The sequence below is a fragment of the Pleuronectes platessa genome, chromosome 21, assembly GCF_947347685.1.
Source record: "Pleuronectes platessa chromosome 21, fPlePla1.1, whole genome shotgun sequence".
In the NCBI taxonomy this organism is placed as follows: Eukaryota; Metazoa; Chordata; class Actinopteri; order Pleuronectiformes; family Pleuronectidae; genus Pleuronectes; species Pleuronectes platessa.
In genome coordinates this window covers 5343634-5366023 of record NC_070646.1, presented here as the reverse complement: position 1 = coordinate 5366023, position 22390 = coordinate 5343634, and the positions used below count along the sequence as shown (strand labels likewise).

General features: G+C 44.1%; 2 protein-coding genes across 3 annotated transcripts in view; one reads left to right on the top strand and one right to left on the bottom strand.

Moving 5' to 3' along the window:
- The window catches only part of afap1l2 (actin filament associated protein 1-like 2), a 35165-nt gene extending 21748 nt beyond the window's left edge, over nucleotides 1-13417 (bottom strand). Inside the window, exons 1-2 of one of the 2 annotated variants that reach the window (XM_053413941.1) lie at nucleotides 13051-13417; nucleotides 938-1066 (exon numbers count right to left, since the gene is read on the bottom strand). In XM_053413941.1, coding sequence (XP_053269916.1) covers nucleotides 938-1066; nucleotides 13051-13324 — 403 coding nt within the window. In that variant the 5' untranslated portion in view covers nucleotides 13325-13417. The remainder of the gene's footprint in view (nucleotides 1-937; nucleotides 1067-13050) is intronic. The other variant, XM_053413940.1, reaches the window with a different exon arrangement.
- A 6640-nt stretch (nucleotides 13418-20057) lies between these two features.
- atrnl1b (attractin-like 1b) overlaps nucleotides 20058-22390 on the top strand; it is a 52603-nt gene continuing 50270 nt past the window's right edge. The window contains exon 1 of the mRNA XM_053413762.1: nucleotides 20058-21145. Coding sequence (XP_053269737.1) covers nucleotides 20895-21145 — 251 coding nt within the window. The 5' untranslated portion in view covers nucleotides 20058-20894. The remainder of the gene's footprint in view (nucleotides 21146-22390) is intronic.

Sequence of the window (22390 nt, the reverse complement as noted above, 5' to 3'; positions counted from 1 at the left end):
AACCGCTGCACCACTGTGCCGCCCCAGTACGTAAATGTAATAAAATACACACATGTACTCTTGTGCCGTAGAGGTGGAATTCCACGGTAACTCTCAGATATTCTGCAGCCTTCACGGGAGGTGAACGTCAGCTCATAACACAGAGCAGGCAAGATTTTATCACTTCAAGGAATGAGATTGTCTTCCAATAAAAAAGATAAATCTGGTTATATAAAAGTCTGGGAAAATCAGAAGTGCCTTTGACCTTTGAACCCTTTACTTGGATATAAGCAGTCACAGTCTGTTCTCAGTTTATTTGTATTTACTAATTTTGTGCAATTTGGAATATAATTACACTGCTAGAGGTTTAATTTGCTAAAATAAAACATTATTGTTGACACCAACATTGTTCTTGTTTCTTTCAAAACATTTAAATATACATATACCGATAAATTCTAAACAAGAAGGACCGACTTTCTCTTCCTCGAATGTTATTTTCCTCACATACACTTCATAACATGACCAGGTCTGTTTTCAAACTTCCCCTGCGATACCCTGGTTTGGTTTTGAGTCACGTGTGTCAGTACATACATCTAATTTCTTTTAGAATATTCACCAAAAATCTGTTTGAAGTGAGAACCAGGACTTTAACCAGTGTCTTTTCCTTTTATTTCTTCACTGCCAAAGTTTTAAAAGTTGGGAATTCATGCCGTGAGTCAGTCCTCATACTTAACTGACTGGTCTGGCACACATCAGTAGAGCTCACTTGATACAGTGGATGTTTTCCAGATGATAATTCATCTTTAGTAAACTAAGCCGGAGAGTTTATAGGCTAATCCACAGTTTTTTAATAAAGGAAACCTCTTTTTTTGTCGCACTGTGCAAATGCTGCACATAGATTTAAAGTACCACCCACTCTTTGTTCAGCAATCTACGATTCTGAGTTCTCCCTCCTTACCGTTGGAGGCCCTGTAGGAGTGGAGGATGTCGGCGAGCAGGCCCTTCTGGACGGTGGCGTTCCCGCTCAGTGTCTCCTTGTCCAGGATGAGCAGGAAGCGGTGAAGCTCCATGAGGAGCTGGTCCAGCACTGGAAGCACAAGACAGACAGAGTGAAATAAAAAAAAAAACTCTTTCAAATGCCAAATGGTTTCAAACATGTCTTGGCGTGGAAATATTAAAGGGATAATTCACCCAAAAATGAAAATTCACCTATTATCTACTCATCCGATGGAGGATTGGACATGGTGTCAATTAGGCTTTTTGGAGTCGAATATGAATGTCGGGGCTTACTGACAATTGGGTGACACCACAGGAGCAGAATGGAGGCATTATTATTAATTGTTTTTCAGTTTTCTTGACGTTTGAGGAAGTGGTCGCCATTTACTTCAATTATATCGGATTTGGCGGCAACGCTGTTTAACCATGAAACCCCAAAAGTGATTTGTGGACTCAAACTCTTCACCCGCCCCTCCATAGGCATAATGGTGAAAAGATAATGTTGGAATTTTCATTTTGGGGTGAACTATCCCTTCAGGAGATATTAAAGCAATTGGCTTCCCATCAGCAAGAAAAGCCATGAGCAATAAAAAAATAACCTCCTGAGGTCTCCAGAAATCTTCAGAATATTATGCTTTAATTTACGGCCGAGGGCAGCGAGTTCAAGTCGATGATGTGTCTTTCACCGGTGCTTCCAGCGGCTGGTTTGCTAGCTGTTGAACTCACACTGTTTGGCTCCAGCGTTTTGAAGCTCCACGCTGCTCGCCAACATTTAACATGGGAGAAGCTCTGCGGAGGTTTTCAGCTGGCAGCGGTCGATAAACATTCAGACTCTATATGTCATTCCCTCTTGTCTCTCTTGCGTTGGCTATTGACAGCTGTAGGTCTTATTTCGAGGTTGTTTTGGAAGCCGTGTGAGTTTAGCGAAAGGTCAAGTCCAGCGGTGGGAGGAGCCCGGGCCCCGAGTCGGCGGGGCCAGTGCGTCTGGGTGCGTCCCACACACATCCTTCAGGGGTCAGGGCTGAGCTCACAGCCTTCTCCGCTGTGTGGGGAGCTCTTTGTGTTTCCCTTTCGCTCTCGCCCGGCCTCATGAATGGGTCCCTTGCTACAGTGGGGCCTCAGTGTGTGAGCTCTTCAACAGAAGATGAGACACAAGGGAAGTGAAGAAGAAAGACTTTATAAAGGGAAAGGTGGGGCAAACAGTGGTGGTGTGTAAAATCCCCCCAGAACGTGTGATGTATGCTTTCTTACAGGTTTGTCTGGATGTCTCAGATGTACCACAGCCACGTTAAAAATAGATTTAACAGCAGTTACATTCAAGCAGTGACGTTCAAGCTCAATAACCATCTAAATTCAATTTCCTTCTATCAGCTAGGTATGAGTAGCATCAGTATACGGAGTAGTTTGGCTATTTTGATTAACTTAACTAAACCCAAAGCCAAACCACGCTAAAGTATTTTACTCTCAGTACTCTGACATTTTGAAAAAAGCCAACACTCAATCGCTTGCTGCAGTCAATACGAAGCCAGGAGCCAAGAAGCTGTTATCTTAGCTTAGCATAAAGACTGGGAATGGAGGGAAACAGCTAGCCTGGCACTGTCCCATGGAAACAGTCAAACCCCTCTGAAGGACAGTGGTTAACATGTCAAGCATGAAAGTCGGCCATGTTGTGTGTCCCAAGCTTGAAACTGGGATTGTTGTCATTATAGGGTGAAGTATAAGTATTGACTTTCTCATCAGCTTTTTGAATTTAAACTCACTTTTTTAGAAAAACAAATAAAGGCACAATTTAAGTGTGAAAATCATCTGACTCTAGATCAAATAAAATCCTCTAAGCTATTACAGCTACTTGCTCGTCTCCATCTGAACTCTATCAAACCTGTCAGAGAGTCAGTTCTAGTGGCTCCTTCCGGCTCAAACTCATCGCTACGATCCAAGACTCAGAGGGAATTCTGTTCCTGCCCCCCCCCACCTCCCACACACTCCCACACTTTAACAGTTCCGAGCAAAGGGGGAAATCTTTCTGCAACGCAAGGCGTCAGGCCCCGGTAAGCTTTGCCTCCAGGAGACGCTGAGAGGCTGTTCCTCGAGGTAGAGCAAACTTTTCTCTAATGACTCCTACTCGTGCTGAGTCAACTTCTGCTGACGAGGCCCCATGTGAGGAGGACCTACAGCATGGAAAACATACACACACCCACCCACACACACACAAACACACACATAGGGGATGTGAAGTAATTAAAACAAGCTTAGACAATGCTAAAGACTCAGAAGCGTTCTCTCCTCTTTGTGTCGAGACCTCGCTGTCACGATTTAAAACCACACACTTTGACTTTCATTACTTTTCTAATTGTTGTTTAGCCGCTAATGTTTTGGGCCGCTCGGTACGAATCTAAACACTTCCCCCCCAGCTTCTCCTCCGTGTGTGTTTGCAGAGGTTGACTCAGATGGCCTTTCGGATTGGGGGACCCTGGGAAACTTGGTCAGCTGACAGGACAGGGAGGTCTGGAGCGGGCCCGTCTCTGCGGGCTACGGGGTTGGCCAGACGCCCACTGCACATCCAGTGAGCGGCCGCAGCCTCCGCAGCATAAACAATCCCCTTCAGTAGAGTGGCCAAGAGGAATCCGAGAGGCCGTCGGCCAGCCAGGTCACCACTTTCTAACTGTTGTAATAATTGAAATCTAAAAGCCAGGTAGGAATACAATCAAGAGACCACTGGGTTTGATTGAATAACAAGTTTGAAAAAAGCCAACATCACGCACACAAGGGAAATCTCTTCTTCCTCATGCCGGAGGTTGCACTTCCTGGTTTGATCCATTACCAAGGAAAACAACTACCCTGTTGTTTGCTATACACGCACATGCTATTTTTCACATAGTGCTTTGATAAGATAGCTGATCTAGATAGCAGATTTAAATGTATTTACACGGCCTGAGGTTAGAATAAAAGAATAAAAGCGTGAGGGATTTGTTTAAAGCCTGTCTGGCTGTCTGACCGCTCATATTGGACCATGGCTGTGACATGGTGGTTTAGGTTTTAGTGGAATTTAGCCACAAGGATCATGGCAGAGATTATATGAAACAGTTTCCTGCTACACCAAGTGTGTAAACAGAGCCAACCTGCAGAGTAAACCTCCGTATCTGTTCACCTTGTGTGACCCAGGCTGCGGTCGATGGAGAGAGGCTCATTCTTTCAAATTGACGACAGTCCTTTTTGTTAAAGCCTCAAAAATAACTGCTTGTTTCCTGTCTGTCCGATGAGAAGCAAGATGATGGCAAGGTCTTATTAAAAACTGTTTTAATATCAATTATGCACAAATGGTGGTGTAAGTCACAAACTAAATGAAAAGGAAACAGACGTGAATAGGAAGCTCGGAAATCTCCTCGTCTCCTCCTCAACACTTTGTGGATATTTTACTCGGGACTCAGTGGAAAAGTTCAGGAGCACCTGACTCCGAAATTTGCATTCTCACATACTATGGAAAATATCAGGAAAACTTTTTCGGACTTTCGGAGCATTCAGTGAGGAGAAGGAATTCCACTTGAGTCCTTCCCTCCCTTCTTCGAGATAAAGTTGAACAAATCTTCGGCGGAGCAACAAGGGGGTCTTGTCAGGATCCTGGCAGCAGCATTTCCTGCTCCCAGAGACTTGAGGTTCTGCATCACCACTGACAGGCCGCCTCTGAGAGGAGACGAGCCCTGCAGGCATTTCGTCTTATCAAAACTAACGAGGCAGACGTGGCCTCTCGTTCCGGTCAGATTGCGTCCTGGTTAAACGCGGTTGCTCGGACACTGCTGCTACTTGGTGGGATCGGTGTTTAAACTGCCCTGGGTGAATTTAATCTGACGTGGAAGTTACTACCCCGTCCAGATATACTCGGTTCAGAGAGATAATGCGTGTCTGGAGCTACATCTCAGCCCCCAAAATAGAGACAAGAAGCAAAATAAAACACCAAGTATGAGACTTAAGAGCATCTAAAGACCATTGGGACACCATAAACCACGACAGCAGCCTCAGTGGGCCTTGTCAGAAGCGTTCTTAGAATGATATGACAGCCTTCCTGCCTTTTCTGGGTATATGGTGGTAAAACCCAGACGTTTCTCTTGTACTCGGTTGAGTTTTGAACTGATACCCTGGGACAGTCACTGTGAGAAATGTCGCATATTTTGTCAATTCACCATCAAGTTGTCACAAACATCCTCTCAACAGCAGAAACATCCCTGAATCTTTATGAATTTATCATCCCTCGCTGTTTTACTGGTCCTCACATGTGAATTAAACTTTCATGTGTTGATCGTCCCATCGGTGCTTCGCCCCCTCCACATCCGTTCCCACTTTCAAAACAGCTCCTCAAATCCCGACTTATCAATTCACGCTCCAGGACATATCAAGTTTTTAACTGATGCAATTTTTCTGATGCCTTTTAAGCACTTTTATGGCTTTGATCAGTGTTGGAGGAGAAAAAGTCAAATGGGTGGAGGGTTAAAGAAAACAAAACGCGAGATGAAATGTGAAATTTTAGCCTAATATTGCCTCCATCCGATGATGCAATAAAGGCGGCTGAAATGTAAGCTGGCCCGTCTTGCTTGTTCAGCTGGGAGCTGCTGGTTGAGGTCTGTTTGGGACACTTCCTCTACCCTCTGAATCACAGTCATATTTTGGGATGTGGTGCAGATGTCGAAAATAGTCACAGATGTGCTCACAAGGTTTTCTTCACGTCCAGTGAGTGAATGCTGCACTTGTTGAGCTTTTATATAATAGCATCTGTCAGTCGGTCTGGTTATATCTACACAAATGTAATTTCTTCTGTGCTCCTGTGCATACGTCCACTCATACTTTCATTCAATGTCCTCATGAAGTCATTCTCCAGGTCCTGAGCATAGTGGAGGCAGAAAGCTTGGCTGCAGGGGAAGAGCATCATGGATACAGATGTGTCCGTAAACTACTTTTCAGACTTTTACCACCAACCTCCTTGTGTTGATGACGATTCTAACAAAACTACAAGAAGGTTAAATAATTAAAAATTCTCAGGATGAAACGTATAAGACACTAACGAAGATGTCAGCTTGAAAGACAAGGAGATTCGAGAGCTTTTGGTGATAAGATTCCTCTACTAAGATGTCACCCCTCACCTGGACATGACATCTTCCAGCTGTTGCCAACACGTCTGACCCGGTCAACCTCCTGATGCGTTCTTTATTTGTGAAAGACGAACCCATAAGCATCATATCTCCACACTGTGTCCTTGTTTAACATGATTGAGTAATAACAGGACATGAAATCAGCCTTAACTGTCTCCACCAGTAAACTCGTAAAAACCTTACAGCAGGACCATCCCCATTACTCCGAATGAAGATTAATTGGCAGTGTGATATAAGCTATGTGGCTCCCTCGCGAAACTAAATGAACTGGCAAATGGACTGAATTTATTGTATATAGTGCTTTTCAAGTCTGAGCGCCCATTCAAAGGTGCTTCACACCCACTCACCCATTCGCACAGCGCTGCTATATGCTGTGCTTTTCGTTTCACATTCTCTCCACACATTCACTGTGACATTCACTTTCAATGTGAATGGCCCAAGTACACTTTGGCACGCAGACTGGAGAAGCTGACTGGGATCAAACCACTCTTGTCTAGGCTAGTGGACGACCCACTGTACCCCTGAGCCACTTGCAGCAGTTTGAGGTGGATTGTTATTTAGTTTTGCAAACAAACTTCACATCTCTACCTATTGTAAAGTTGGGGTTGGTAAATACTATGTGAGATTTTTGTAAATGAGTAAAGGTACTTAAATAATTCCATTTAAAAATAAAAACACGCACACTGTACTTCGACGTATTGAGAAGAATGTGACCATATACTGTTACACCCATGAGTATGTTGTATGTTTGTTTTGTTTTTAGTTTTCTTTTTTTCTCTTTATTTCTTTCTGTTCAAAATTCAAAATCCAAAATAAAAAGTTTTAAAAAAAAAAAAAAATAAAAACACTGATTCTTAGATGAACTAACGTCAAATGATACCTGTAACTGAGACTATTTTTAATCGTGAGACCGACACAGAGACGACTACACTTAAAGGGAAGTGCTGGCAATAAGGAGAATTGGAACCAGTGACCAACAGCACGAGAATGAAAGGTTTGGATTCCTGCGTCACCGATTCAAGGTGCTTCTGCTTCAGGAGACCGTTAAAAACACACTGACCACACCGAACTTTCAGGGTAAAAAACCCACGAATGACACGGAGCGTCAGTTCCAACGTTCACAAGACGAGGAAGGAGCCATTTCTGATTGGTTTGTTCCAGTCTGGCCCTGCTCTGGTGAGAGTAGCTGATAAGTGGCTGATGGCAGCGCCTGAATAACCCGTCAGGCATCAGCTTGATTGGTGTTTGTGCTGTATTGGCAGGCGCTTGTTGTCTGTCCCCCTGCAGCATGCTGTGGGTTCAGTGGTGGGCCAGCGGCTGAGTGGCCATGCATGGATTAATCCAAGCTGTGTTTTGGTGTTATTTCCATAGAGACCTCAACAGAAAAAGTTGAGTTGATGACTTCAGAAGAATGGTCCGCCTGTGTCTGATAGCAGCACTGGACGAACTCTGCTGGTGACAAAAGTTAGAAGGGAAAAGTATAGGAAGAAATCAAGATAAGAGATTGAACATTTAACGGTAAATGAGTAAGTCAAACAATACATCCAGGACAAGTGTTCTTTATTGTGTTTATCTGTTGGAAGCTAATTAAAGCTCATATATTGTAGCAGTGAGATTTACATGCCTTTTCTGATAACAAAGCAGATTATGGGGATTTTGAATCCTCATCATAATCTGCTGGTTTAAAAACCACAGCAGCTCGTTGCAGTATTTAAAAAAATGTCTTCAAACAGAGAACAGGAACTAATCACTGGAAACAGTGGGATGGGTTGAAATGAAAATCTACAGACTTGTCATAATGAACTATTGTTATGTAGTGTTATGATTGGCAGATTAAAATAAATAAAAAATAAACTTGAGGTATGCCACCATGGCACAATTAAATATTAACAAAGTTGGAGCAATATTTAGTCATTAAAAGGGAGAAACCGTGAGAATCAATGTGATTTGAGGGAAAAGATAAAAGAAAATGAAGGAAAAGGAATAGAGAGAGTTTGATGGCAGAGTTACAGTGAATGTTAAAACACTAGCACTAGTCTAATTGTGTGATTTATCCAAAAATGCTGAGCCACCTCAGGGTTTAAACTCCTACAACGGCTCAGATACTGTAATTCACTACTCTCAAGTTTCTCCCTTTTCATCATCCCTCTGCCGAGACAATTGATTCTTGCTTTTATTCATCTCACGCTTCATCTTTCCTGAACCCCTTCTTCTTTTTTTGCCCCTGTCTTTCTTTAGATCTGTGCTGCGTCAGTTACACTGAGTATTACAGCGAGGCCCTTGGAGAAATCCGGCAGTTTTTTTTTATAGCCTCAACATGCTAATGGGCTCTCAAATCCCAGTAAATCTTCAGCAACTTTGTCTTGATTAGGATGCAGCGCATGTTACTGTATAGTCCCTGCAGCGCCGACTAAAGCTGGAGATTTAACACTCTGGCTTAGAGGCAGGAAGTGTGTGTGTGTTTATGTGTGTGTGTGTGTGTGTGTGTGTGTGTGTGTGTGTGTGTGTGTGTGTGTGTGCGTAACAAGGTCAGAGATGAAGGAAGTGAGAAAAGGAGCTATGTGTGACTGTTGGTCCACAAAGAGACTTTCACAAATCTGATAGAGATGCTTTAGAGACACCGTTGTCAAACTTCGATGTCTGATATTAATGTGGTTCAGTGATATTTTCATCCTTCTCTATTCACTTATTGTTTTCAACCACTAACACAATTTGTGTGGCAGTTTTAAATGCACTGGAATGTTAACAATGACGAGGAAAAACATTAGATGAGAGTTACCGGACAAAGCTTTTCTTGATGATGTCAAACGGTGACACAAATGGAAAGTGAAAGTTTAAAGTATTTATGTTTTCTATGTTAAGATTGATGAACCCACATTTTCTTTATCCAAACGACACAGTTTCCCTCAGTTATCAGTTTTTGAGGCTCGTTATCGTTTTGCTTTGACTGTATATCAAGATGGACGCCGCATCTTCACTTCCTCCCACAGTACAAAACTCAGGCCAAAATATGCCAAGTAGAGGTGCTGCCATCTTGGTGACGTTCAACCTGTACTGCAAGCTGACACCAGGGGGCGATCAAGATGTTTAGGTTTCACTTTAGGGAAGCTGTCATTCCATCTTCATATACTCTCAATGCAATATGTCAATGTTATGTTTACAACTTTTTCTGCTGCCCCCAAGTTGCTAAAGAAACAAGTAGGTTGCAAGTTTACAGATATTTTTACACCCGAAAAAAAAAGTATATATCCAAATAAGTAAACTCTGTAAGTTACCAAACTTCCTATCTACTTATTTTCCAGGGAAATGACAGCAGAATTGTGACTCCACACCCGTCGTTCCAAAACACACAACTTTTTCTCACAAACACACACAGAGACGAAGACGCTGTCAGCCTCGGGCCATGAGGCAGAGGAGGCTCAGTGTGGTTCCACCTGGCCTTCATCTCTCCTTCAATCTGCCTCTCCTGACTTTCCACAAAAAAACATTTCCTCTCTCCACAGGACCCCACCGACAGTCAAAGACATCGCCCTGTCCTCCAGGTACTGGGAGGTGTGTGAGGTGCATACATCACTCTCTGGATTAACTATCAGGGCTTCCTGGTTAAAATGAAGGTTAACAAGGAAACGCGGCGTCGTCTTGATGGGAAAGAGAGCGACAGACAAGAAGCAGCTGCTGACAAATGAGAACTAACTAGAAACGCCGCCTCAGAGTCCCCCACATGAAAGCCTCTGTGCTTAGTTATTAACCCAGAGACAAGTGGCTGCAGGGAGAGTGGGAGCTGGAGAGTGTGCACATGTGCAGGATAACACGTGTACAGGCTCCTGATCTCTTGTTCTCAGCACCGATTCCTTTCTGGTACCTGCTGAGAAGGAAAAAAAACACACACACACACACAATCCAGGTCTGATCCAGAACTTCTGCATCCAATAAACAAAGCAGCGTTTGATGTGTTGAAAAGGAACCAGAGCAAAACCCAGAGGGCGAAAAATGGCCGAACTCGCACTGAGCCCCCCCACCTTCCCCACTGCCACAGAGCAGGAAGACCGTCTTTCTTTTCATCATTTTTATAGCCCGGTCGAGCTTCCTGAATTACCCGCACTCCACTCGCTCCCCGTTGGCAAGCAAAGCCCCTGACACACACACACACACACACACACACATTCGAACGGACCGGCAGACCCCATGCCAGCCCTGGTGGCCTACATCTAAGCCTGCCTCTGCTGGGCTTACGGGAGGTGAAACCCACTAAACCCACTGACTCCCTCACCTTGTCCCTATCCACAGAGGAGTCCCTATAAAGCTCAACTGACACCGGGACACACAGAGCAGCATAAACACGTTAAAGGAGGAAAAATTGCAATATCTTCCGCCATTCATCAGAGCCTGACGACTTTTACACTGTACAGTAGTTGTCTGTGTCTCCGCTGAATGATCCACTCATTCCAAAAACGTCCGTCAACACGCTGGTCGGACGCCTGTCGGCCTTCATTTGTCTTGCATTATATTTTTTGCCAGTGATCACAGAATCGGAGCATTGTTGGAGGAGGCGGCCGACGCTGGAGGCAAGAAGAGGAGCCACCATCACAGATGCCTTTGCTTTAGTGGGTGAAGCACAGCTGCAGAGAGAGGGAAGCCAGTACAATAAACTCAACATGGACTAACCCAGAAACTGATGGGCATATAACGGATAATGGAAAACAACGGGTTGACAAGGAAAGGAAGATGATAACTACTGGAGCGTATAAAGCAAAAGCCACAAGATTATTAAACAATCAGGCTGAAGCATTGGCATGTGGACTGTGATTGGATGACCCAATACAAAGTGACCAGTGGGTCAACAACTGATCGTCACTTGTCTGAGCTGCTCAGTTACTGCAGTGATACTCAAAAACAAAGGTCACCACTCAAACTCAACTCGGCTTCAGGCGGTTTCACTCATTTGATCCTCGTCTCTGGCAGAAGGTGTGAGAATCAGGGACTGGAGATGCGGAGGAGTTTCTCTGGAATGAAACCTGCATGAGCTCAGGTCAGAGGAGCACAGAGGCAGATCCAGAAAAATACCAAACAATGCCTTTCCTTGTCACTGTGGCCGCGCTGAAGCTTCCCAGGTTTCCCTTTAGCGCACCCCCCTCCGCTCACTGCCTGTGGCTGTCAGTATCTAATTCAGTGTCCCGGTGCTGCTGCTGCATCAAGCTGCCAACAGAGTAAACCACAGCCCATATCTCAGCCCAGCTCACAGCAGCTCCATCTCTGTGATGAAGGTTTCATCAGACAATCTGCCCTCAGCCGTCTTTTCTCTAATGACCTCCTCACTGCTCAGGATGTCAGGATCTCCATGTTATGTTTCATGTTTCCAGAGATATTGTGCATGAATAGGATTGCAGTTATGGATTAAATGATAACTGATTTCACAATTTACCGCAGTAGAATTCCCAGACAGATAGTTGTACCATCTCAATCTTTAATTACCGTAAGCACCTTGTTTATTTGGTTCATATTGTCGTCATTATCACTTCTTTCAGTGACAAAGTGTAACAATATAGCGATTACACTGATATCTGTGATCATTTTGGTCACTATAACCATTATGCAACATATTTATATAATTTGATCTCTAGTTGCAGTTAATAATTATTTTCATTATCGATTGATTGATAATCACAGTCTCTCAGAACAACTTCAAATCACTTGTTTTGTCCAACCAACAAAACAACACAACACGATTTACAGGGATATTATACAAGGATATGATAGCTATGTTTTTTCAGGGAATCGAACTCGGTTAAATAAATCTGTTCTCAAAACATGTGTCTGGTCAATTGTTTCAGTGACCCACTCCCTCACAGAGAACACCTCTGTGTCTGGCGTGCTCGCCCCACTGACTGTTCACCCTGTCAGACCGTGGGAGTAAACAGACCAGCCTGTCCAGTCAGCCGGAGAACGGGAATGTTTGCATCAAGATTGGTGTCTCCACTTTGACTGTCGGCATTGTTTTCACCCCCGACGCGTTGCTTCACCTATAGGCTGTAGAATCTGGGGCGGGGTACATGGCTGAGAGCAAATAAAGAGCTGGGACCTGATTGCCCAGAGTCACGTTTCTCCCATCAGCACTGAGCTCCAAAGATAACTCCTACCCCCCCCCCCCCCCCCCCCCCCCCCCCTCACTAGCCTCTGTGCAAAATGTTTTTCTTTGACAGCTCAGACGGTGAGGTGCGTAAATCCCAACACCCAATCATTCTGCTGACTAATTTCAACATTTGGACTCAAGCGCTTTTGTCCACGCGCCAAGCCGGAAGTATTAAACGGCCTTGTTCATCCCTCATGAACAAATAACCACAGGAATTCGAGGAATGCTCCGAGAACAATGTTGCTGCTATTGGAAATCATCAGTGGCCGCAGTGTAAACTGCTCTACAGCCAGAGGAAGAGGCCGATAGGATGAGGACAAACATCTTATCAGCTTGATGGAAGTGAGGTCCATTCAACATAGTTTCTGTTTGTGTGTGAGGGGTCACAGGAAGCTTCCTCTGACAGGACTGTCTGGCTAACAAGGCTTAACCTATTGCTCCTTAATAATCAATATCAAGAGCATGTAACCAAACTTTACAGCCATTATATGTAAAACAATGTTTCCTGACAGCACAAATCACAAAAACAGAATTAGCAGACCATGTAGAAGTGTTTTAATGCTTTAGTGGTGGTGTCCCTAAAACAAAAACTCCAAACATCTGGCAGCTGGCAACATGAAAAATGAGTCAAATGCATCCAATAATATTAAATGTCCTTTGATGACCCGTATGTCATCTGGACGTAGCAGGACTTAGGCGCGTTTTTAACCAGAATATCATTGTGTAAGTGTAAAGCAGTCGTTTTCCACAGTGGGTTGATGCATTGGCTTACAAGTTAAAAACAAACACAAATCCTCCTCTTACCTTTGTGCTTCTCCATTCGCTCGCAGCGTGGGACAGTCACAGTTTTCACCTTCCAGTCCCTCGCTCTCCTCCGCGCATAAAACCCTCCGAACAACCTCCCCCTCCAAAATAAAATCAAAAGTTTAAATAAAGTTTCTGAGTGCAGGCAACTGGTGCGGATTGCCGCTCCCGTTTCCTCCAGCAGCAGCAGCAGCAGCAGTTCAGTGACTGGACTGAGACACACTGAGATCAGATCTGACCACGGAACAACAGCGCTCCTCTTCCTCCTCCTCATCTGCAGCAGTGCCGCACCTCCTCCTCCTCCTCCTCCTCCTCCCTCCAGTGCGCAGCATCCACAACAGCTGATCAGCCGCTCCGCCGACCCCAGGACCCCCAGGTGTTTGTTCGGGGTCCCGAGACAAACTGTGGAGGGGTTTGACTTTTAACCACTAAAGAAGAAGTTGTCACACCGACTGACAGAGTTGGGTTTTTTGCTTTTGTCATAATCCACTCACGTAATTACAGGGAACAGTCAACGGTATGGAAGCTCATTCCTGCCACTTTGTCAGAAAAACGTTTTGGTGACAAACCTTCTCAAAATAATGAGTTTGGACCTCAAAATGGCAACTTAGTGTTTAAAAAGTATGAGTAAGTATCTAAAAACAACAACATAGTATTTAAAAATCATGACGTACTAACTCAAAATAGTGAGTTATCTCTGAATAAGGAGTTATCTCCAAATAATGACATAACAACTCAAAAATAATGACTAAGCTTCTAAAACTAAAAGCTTAATATCTCAATTATCACTATTTCAAAGTAATGACTGACTAGCTTTAAATTACTTAATTCAAAAAGCTGGCTTTAAGGCTAAGATCTCAACATAAAGGAATCAAGTTGCTACGTCATAATCTTGTCTCATTATTTCAACATATATAGAGATTTACTATATCTCAGAATTTCAATTAAGCTTTTTTAGTCTTTCACAGGAGGAATTTGGCTTCCATACTTGTAGGCAAAAATTAACACACATGTCTGAAATCTGTCTTGGGTTAAGAAACTTTTAGTTTCCTGTTATAAACCCATAATTAATTTTCATAAAGTAACAAAGTCTCTGACTTACAAAAACAACCACATGGGAAAACAATCTGAAACAGAGGAAATGGTGCCTGAGGACATTACTGTTAACATGGGATGTTATTCGATATTGAGAATATTGTTTGTTTGTCAAAAAAAAAGACAGTTTTATGCTTCTGCAGCCTCTACCAATAGAAAAGTGAACATTCCTACAGCAGCCGTGGGAAGAACCGAGGCGGAATGGGAGGAATGTCAAACTGAGTTAACATAACACACTCCGGGGGATGATTAAAATGCATAAAGTGTTTCGTATTTAACCTCTTGATTAATGGTTTTTATCTCGCTGCGCACACACATTTACTTTACCTGACACTGCAGCTCCGGCTATAAGGGCGAGTACGTGGTTGGGTAGAAGTAAAATGCTATACCAGTCCCCAGAGAGCCGCTTGGCCGAGGTTTGCACCGTTCAAATCCAAGATACACAGAGTGCGGTTAAAGTGTGGGTGGTGCTGGTTGATGGTGCACTTTGCTGCTGACAGGAGGATGAGGTGGACACTTTCAAATGGACATTTTCTCTCTGAGGCCGGGTCCTCTTGATTTGTAGTTCTTTAAATTAAAGAAATTGCTTGCATTTATATAATTTATAAGTATTTACTTTACCTAACTTTATGAAGCTTCAGGGGTAAAGTTGGCCTACATACACAATTCAAGGTGGCGAAACACTAAGGATCAAAGTTCGATGAGTGTGTCAAAGTTTCAAAAACAGGGTCTACCCAACAACTGTGCAGGGCTTTTCTAGTTGAGCCATCTGTTCAGTTTTCCTCACGTGAACATGACGTCTGAAAGGTGAGTGTTTGGGTTTGTAGTTGGTTGAGGCTTGTTGACAGACAGGCAACAACTCTACACAGCGATTCAGTCCAACAAATATTATGCATTATTTCATATGTTATATATACGTATCTGTGTGAGAACATGAGTTTTAAAAGTCACAAATTCCATTGGATATTTTCTCATGTGTCAGTGTTGTGGGTCAGTTTGAACTCAGAGTGATTTGTGCGTTGTCATCGTTTCTTCTCTTTGAAGTAACTCAAGAAGAGTGTTTATAATGGAATGTTTCAATGGTGTTAATCTTAGTATCAGACCAGGTTTACATACATCTCTGTGGACTGTATTTTCCTGTATTAACATTATAAAGCGTGTAATGTAAATACTTGCATGCACCCTTCACTTTGTGCTTCCTCCAATAATAATACACGGAGTGTCAAAATAATAGGAACACCTACAATGGCTGCAGGGCCGCGGGAATCAATCCCAGCTGTAGGAGGAAGTGGAGAATACGCAAACTCAGCCAAACCACGATTTAGAACCAGAACCGTGCCGTCAACTAAAGATACAGTGTAAATTAAAAAAGAAAAACCAACAAGACTGGTTTGTACATTAAATCACAACCAGAGATGAAAACAGACAAGAGAGATGAGAATCAATAAAAGGCTGGCGCACAAACATGGAGCTCTGAGATGCACGCTGACAAGAATCAGCTGAGTTTGCACCGTTCTCTCTCTTTCAGGCTATTTCAAAACCAACAGGCAAACCCGCAGCAAACACTCAAAGCTTATTTGATCAGATTTGAATGGAGGACATGCAGAAACCCTTATCCTCAAGTCCACAGGCGTCCCTTTTGGATTTACTGGGCTCCACACCTCACAAATATTCAAGGGACCTTAGCGAAAGTTCAAGCGGCTTCATTTGAAACTTTAATCGTCAGCCAGCGGAGCCAATAATGTGAGGCCTCAAAGGCGCCTTTTAAATCATCCATCAAGTCCTCAGAGCTGCGTTGTGATTTGTTAGCCTGACGTTGCCGTTTCAGCTCCCACAATCCCAGTCAGCTGGTAAGTGTTGAACGTGCTCATGGTTACTGAGTATGTGTGGAGTTGTGTTTGTGAGAGAGAGATGGAATCATTGAGTTATTCTGCTTGGCCACAGAGGAAGTGTGTGTTTTTATAACTTCAGCAGTTGGGTCGCTCAGCTGTTTCATCGAACATCTTAAATAGGTGAAAACACTTTTAAAAGCAAAGTGTTTCCCAGTGATGGTGCAGCCCTGCAGCGACGTTGAGCTGACTCAGGTTTTCATTTCTGAAGAAACGTCTGGTTCTTCTAACAAACGCTGACGCAAGATCTACAGTTGGGCGGCCGTACGGTTCCTTTAGGCCTCCGATGTTTATGTTAAAAGCTCTTTGTCTGCCCTGCGGTTTCAGTAAAGGAGCGATTATCGTGGGATTATGACGCCATTTTTTACTTACCGGCTAAATACATAAAGCCTGTTATTGCTGTTTTTTATCAGTGGATGGAGTTGTCCTCTCGTGACCCCGGTGAGCTGCAGGAAAACGTTAGTGGGAGAACCGTGAATTGGTTTTTTTCCGAAGCCTTAATATTTTCTTTCTGTTATGCATGAATTCAAAAGAAAAGTTGCACTTGAGCAAATCCTTTCACTTTCTTATTCTGTCCTCGGCCTTGAATTTGTGATTATTAGTCTGAATCTTCACTTCGGTAATTAGTCAACAGATGATGTCACTTTTTTTCTCTGGACTCAATCATAATGCCTTGAGTGAAAGGGGACAGTGTGGAGGTGAGTCAGGCATGATGGGTCAGCATGAACTGGAAACAGGGGTGGTCCGGCCTTTCTCTCTACCACACCAGCAGAAAAGCTGCCTTGTTAATCCAGCAGGGGAATTCCTATTGTGCAGCAGAGCTCTGGAAGCCCCTGGCTGTGCGGGAGATTTCAGGTCCCTCGGATTCAGACTCAGATGATTTATAATCCCCTTGATTGTCCTTGTATGTGAGGCATTCGTATGTAGGTGTGGTACAAGAGAGTTAAAAGTTCATAATGTGGTCAGACAGACACTTGAACTTTAATAGAGTGCATATCTGGAGTCAAAGGTGCAACTGTAGACTTCTTCTTCTTCTTCTTCTGCTGATCGGAGCACAAAGAGCATTCCTCCGCTGTGAATCAGAGGACAAAGGTCACTGACTCAAACTCAAATTAGCACTGGACCTTCTTTGATTCAGGGGCCTCTCCCCTGTTTGCACACACATATACAGACGCAGCGCACCCTGAAAAGAGACCCCCCATTTCTCTAGGTATTTTCCTCTCGCATCGTCTGAGCCACCTCTCGTGTCTGGGAATTTCCAGAGAGAGTGAGATCCACAGATTTCTGCTGTTCCTCCCTGTTGTTTTAAGAACAGTCAGACCAAGAATGCAGAGGGCACTGCCTCCAGACACGGTGCACTCTGTGAAGATGGTGCTGGTTGTCTCTGCACCGCTGAGGTGTGTGCACCTGACTAAACGCCAACAGGCTCTCCCGTGGCTTAAGTGGGGGAGTGTTAAGTCATAGCTCAATAATATTGTTTTTAGCTGGTGTGTGATCGGGTTCGCGGTAACCTCTGTGGAAAATAAACAGTGGCTCTTCAGATTTCAAAATGTGTGCGGATGACTCATGTTGAAGGCTGAGAAAATGTGGAGGTAATACTTTTTTCTCCACAGCTCAAATCTTGCCTGCGAGGTAGGTTCTGTTTCGGGAACACTGAGAGGAGCCGAGAGGTATTTAAATGATTCACAAAATAAATGATATCTTAGTTTGATGCTTTCAAAAGTATTAGAGTCTGACTTGCAACAAACGAAGACAACAGGTATAGTCTTATTGTAAATATTAAAAATGAAGCCAAAATATTCGGGATACCATCTTGCACCAGAGACATGATCTCTGCACTGTAGCAACTGGGCAGATGGAGCCACGGCAGCAAGGTCCAACATCATTTTTCCAATATATCTTTAACTAATTAAAACCAAAGTTACTGGACTGCATTTGGACATACACTAGTGGGATAAGAACAACCTAAAATGGCAGAAACCACCGTAGTTTGGTCCATTTACGTCCCATCCACCAACATGGAGGAAGCAGGGCTTATGAGCTATACTGCAAACAGCCACCAGGGGGCAATGGAGATGCTTTGCCTTCACTTTTCTGAGTCGTCATGTTGTTCATCTTTATTTACAGTTTATGGCACAACTCTGTTATTATTTGTAAGTTGACAGTTGTAATAAGTTTTTGGTTCATTGGGCCTAAAACAAAAAACTCCCTGAGATCATATTTTCATATTAATACTGAGGATGAAACCTCCACACTCACGACAGAAACTGGTTAAATATCAGGAGAATAAAATTCTGTCTGACGCCTTCAGGCTCTCATTTGTGAACCTAAGCCTTACTGCTGCTGTGCAATACTGCCACCTGCAGGTGTAGAGGTGAAATGTGTGAAGCTCATGTTTAAAAATATGACCCAAAGCACATTGACGTTACATTCACACTTTCACTGGTCAGGGTTGATTTGAGCTGTTTTAAACCACGACACCTGTCTCAGAACTTGAGATCAAATCAGTCCAGCTGAAGATGCCAGGCTCCATCTTACATAGAATCCCAAGTTGCATGGTGGATGCATCATCACTTCCTGCATGACAGACATAAATGGATTTCTCTCAGCTATATCACACAGCTGCGTACATCATGAAAACCAACACTTTATCTGACTCCTCATCTCGAACCACGATGAGGAGGGCTCTCTCAGAGACTTACTCGGTCTGATGTCAGAGGTCAATTACGATTGAGCCTCCTCTTAAACAGATAAATGAGACTTTATTAAAAGGCGTCTGTAACCCTTAGATCTTGTCACTGACTTTTTCCCCAACCATGAGTGCTGGTTATTAAAATTTCCCTGAGATGGGCCGTGACCTGAGGTACGATAAGAACATCCTTGACCCGGCAGCACTTGTACTCGAAACGCAGATGCAAAAGTTCAGCCTCTCTGCAATGGTTGAGTTCGGAAGGGCAATTGTACATTTAAAATCGTCTCCTCCAAACTGAGCCCTGCTGAATTAATCATAGAGCCCCACTGACATCCACAGCTTTTTACCTCCCTCCTCATCAGTTCAATTATGCACCATCGAGGGCCCAAAGTACAAGATGTATGAATATCCCTTCAAACGTGGTGTAGTGTTGAGCACCTGCATGCTTTTGATCCTTTCGATACTGCACATGGAGGACCCTCAGAGTTTGAAACAACAGAGTCCATGTACAACAGAAACACGGCAGAGGTGCAATATGAGGAGATTTAGAGAACGGCATTGTTGTCAAATATCTATGTAGGATATTGATGCATATTGTGTGCGTATGTGTACATGTATGTGTACATGTTTCAAATATTTTGTGTTAAAGTTGCTTATAATTATTCAGACTTCCTATTTCAGAAAGGTTTGAACATTTATGAATAAGGAAAAAGATATATTATATTATCCATCCATCCATCCATCCAGCAACAGTTAACCTGGGCAATATATTATATTATAGAGACAGGACTCTGTAAAGGTGCCAACTGCAAAAAATATGAGTATGGATATCATACTAATGATCATTATACAAGATATCAACAATATATATAAATGTAAATAAAAAAAATGATTATATCCATATATTCATACCACTTATACCACTCTGGCACTGCTGGAGCAGGAGCCAATACCAGTTTGTCCAGTTTGGGCTGCTGTAAAGAAAATGCCAGCCTCCGGAGAGCGGACCCCAGGTAAACATAACGTATTTTAATGTAAAAGGGTAAAGAAAACAACAATTTATACAATTTAGATAACAACACACTTAGTGAAAACATTACTGGGATTATTCTATATTTAAATACTGCCAATAGATCCCTTTCACCTGACTCCTACACACACACAGGCTTTTTAAAGGTCTGGACCCTCTCTGCAAAGTGCCTCGAGATAACGGAACGGTTAATAAAATTGAATTAAATCAGATTAAATCGAATTAAATGCCGCATTGGACGTGTGCGCTGCGCCTTTAACCGGAGCCCGTGCTCCAGTGCGCCTGCGCGGCCACTGTTTAGTTTTCTCGGACCTGAGGATCTGTGTGGAGCCGCTGCCTGTTCCTGTCACGCTTTAGATCCACCGCGGGAGGGTTTTCTACCTTTTACTTTCTACCGGAGACACCGGGACCCTTCCCCGCACACGTCCTCCCACGAACACGGCATCTCGGGGCGCGTTAAAACTGCCCGTGGGGTCGATAAACAACAGCTCGGAGCGGTTGCTCAACGCCGCCGCCGTCCCAGCTCCCACGTCTCCCCCACATCCATGGTGACTGCGGCAGCCTCCGCGCTGGGCTCACGGCTGCCTACGGCTCGACCCCTTTGTTTCCCCCGCGGACGGGGACCGGCATGAACCGGGCCGACTTGAGGACTCACCTCAGCGTGTCACCGCGAACATCCCCCGCGTCCGAGTGAGGGGACTGTCGACGCGTTAAAATGGCTGCGTTCGGAGGAGGAGGAGAGCGGTGTTGAACCAGCGCAGCGTCGCTTCCCAGCCAGATGCCGCGGAGAAGCTAACGTCACGGGCTCCAGACAGCTAGCTCCTGCTTCGGCTCCGATAGATGCTGTTCGCTGGCTTCGTCCACCAAGAGCCGGGGTGACGGTGGAGGGGAAGTCCTGCCACTTGTAATCGGTGCAACTCCTACACTGACACTGAGCTAACGTTGCCTTGTGTTAGCCATCTTCTCCCAGAGAAAAGCGGTACAAAGGGGCTTTACCGGGAGCATGCAGACCCCTCCGCGAACATGCAGGACTTCTTTGTTGTTGAAGTGATCCAGCCCGAGTAGCCGAGGAGGCTCTCACCCCGAATCAGACCCCTAAAGGCCCCGTGCCAGGTCTTGGACTCGGGTGGGTGAAAACATGGATCCTGGGGGGACGTGTGAGACTCGACTCTTTCCCTTCGGACCCGCCGCCACCCGCTGCGATCTGCGGCGAGTCAACAGATACCTGGCTCTGTACGTGCTGTTTTACTTCGTGCTGTCCACGCACGCCTCCTCCCCGGCGAAACCGTGCGACAAGAACTGCCTCTCCGGGGTCTGCGTCAACGGATCCTGCGTCTGTGACCGAGGATGGGTCGGGGACCAGTGTCAGCACTGCCAGGGCAGGTTCAAGTAAGTGGACGTGCACCCAAAAACCTGCAGCTGCACTGAGGTCAGGAAAGGGTTGTTGTGCAGAAGTTTGATTCCAGGAGCTGCTGCAGATCAGTGGCACCCATCAAATAAACCCATGTGCACCTAAAGGTTCCAGTTATCAGTTTTAAATATGCACAGAAAACGATGTGACAGTCGAACCCAGCTTAACTTTAAGTTTGAAGCCTCTGCAGACAGTTTTGTTTGAGATGCACATTGTAGATTATGAGGATCGTAAAAACAAAAACACAAGGGGGGGGGGGACAAAGCCAAGAAAGAAGAAGAAGCAGATGTCACGCGATGATCTATTTCAATATCACACACAGTACATTGCAATGCTGGTTGTGAAAGATCTGGTTCGTTGGTTAAATAATCGTCCGCAGTTTGTTTGACTTCATTTTGCTTAAACAAACTTTTGTTGAAAACAGGGAACATGACACAGCTTTTAGGGACCGGGAACAAAATACTATTGATTGAATTGATTGAATATTTTATTTAGACCTCGGAAAACACATTGAGGGATAAGACCCTCATTTTCAATGGTGCCGAGGGTACAATAAAGAGTTGATAAATTAGGCTTAATGTTAACTTTAAATAGATTGGGTGGGAAAAATGGCATAATAGTTCCCCAAAAGTTTACATAACTTTCCAAGAATAGTCCACAACTGATTCAGTTTAGTATCACAACTCAAAAAAGCTGGGACAAGCATTTGTACTTGGTTCGGTGACTGAAATAATGAATAATTTATCAGGATTTGAAATTTGTGATTTGTTAAGTTTCTAATTTTGCCTGTAGCCTCCCTCAGTTGGTTGTTAGCAGTTTATCTATATTCCCTGGAGATATATGGTGGTGGGGTGCAAAAGTCTGAAAGTGGTCTTAAAGTTTTGTGAGGATTCACCCGACACCTGAGGCTTGATCCTCCTGAAAAAAAAACGGTCGATTTTTCATTTGACATCCTCTCCCACACAACCAGAGAAAGTGATTAACTAAATTTCTGCGGGTGAGCAAATGAACGAGCGCTGTTTCCTTCCACGATCCAATCTGCTCATGTCAGCGTGGTGCAGACGAGCAAGACTCTACCAATGTTCTTTCATATTGTCAATCACAACGATGGCAAATGAAACCCCTCAACAAATTCATTCCTGTTGTGAGAGAGAACGGAGCTCACACTGGCACCGGGGGAAACATCTGCAGTCAGTTAATGTTTTACCCTGAAGCTTATGTGG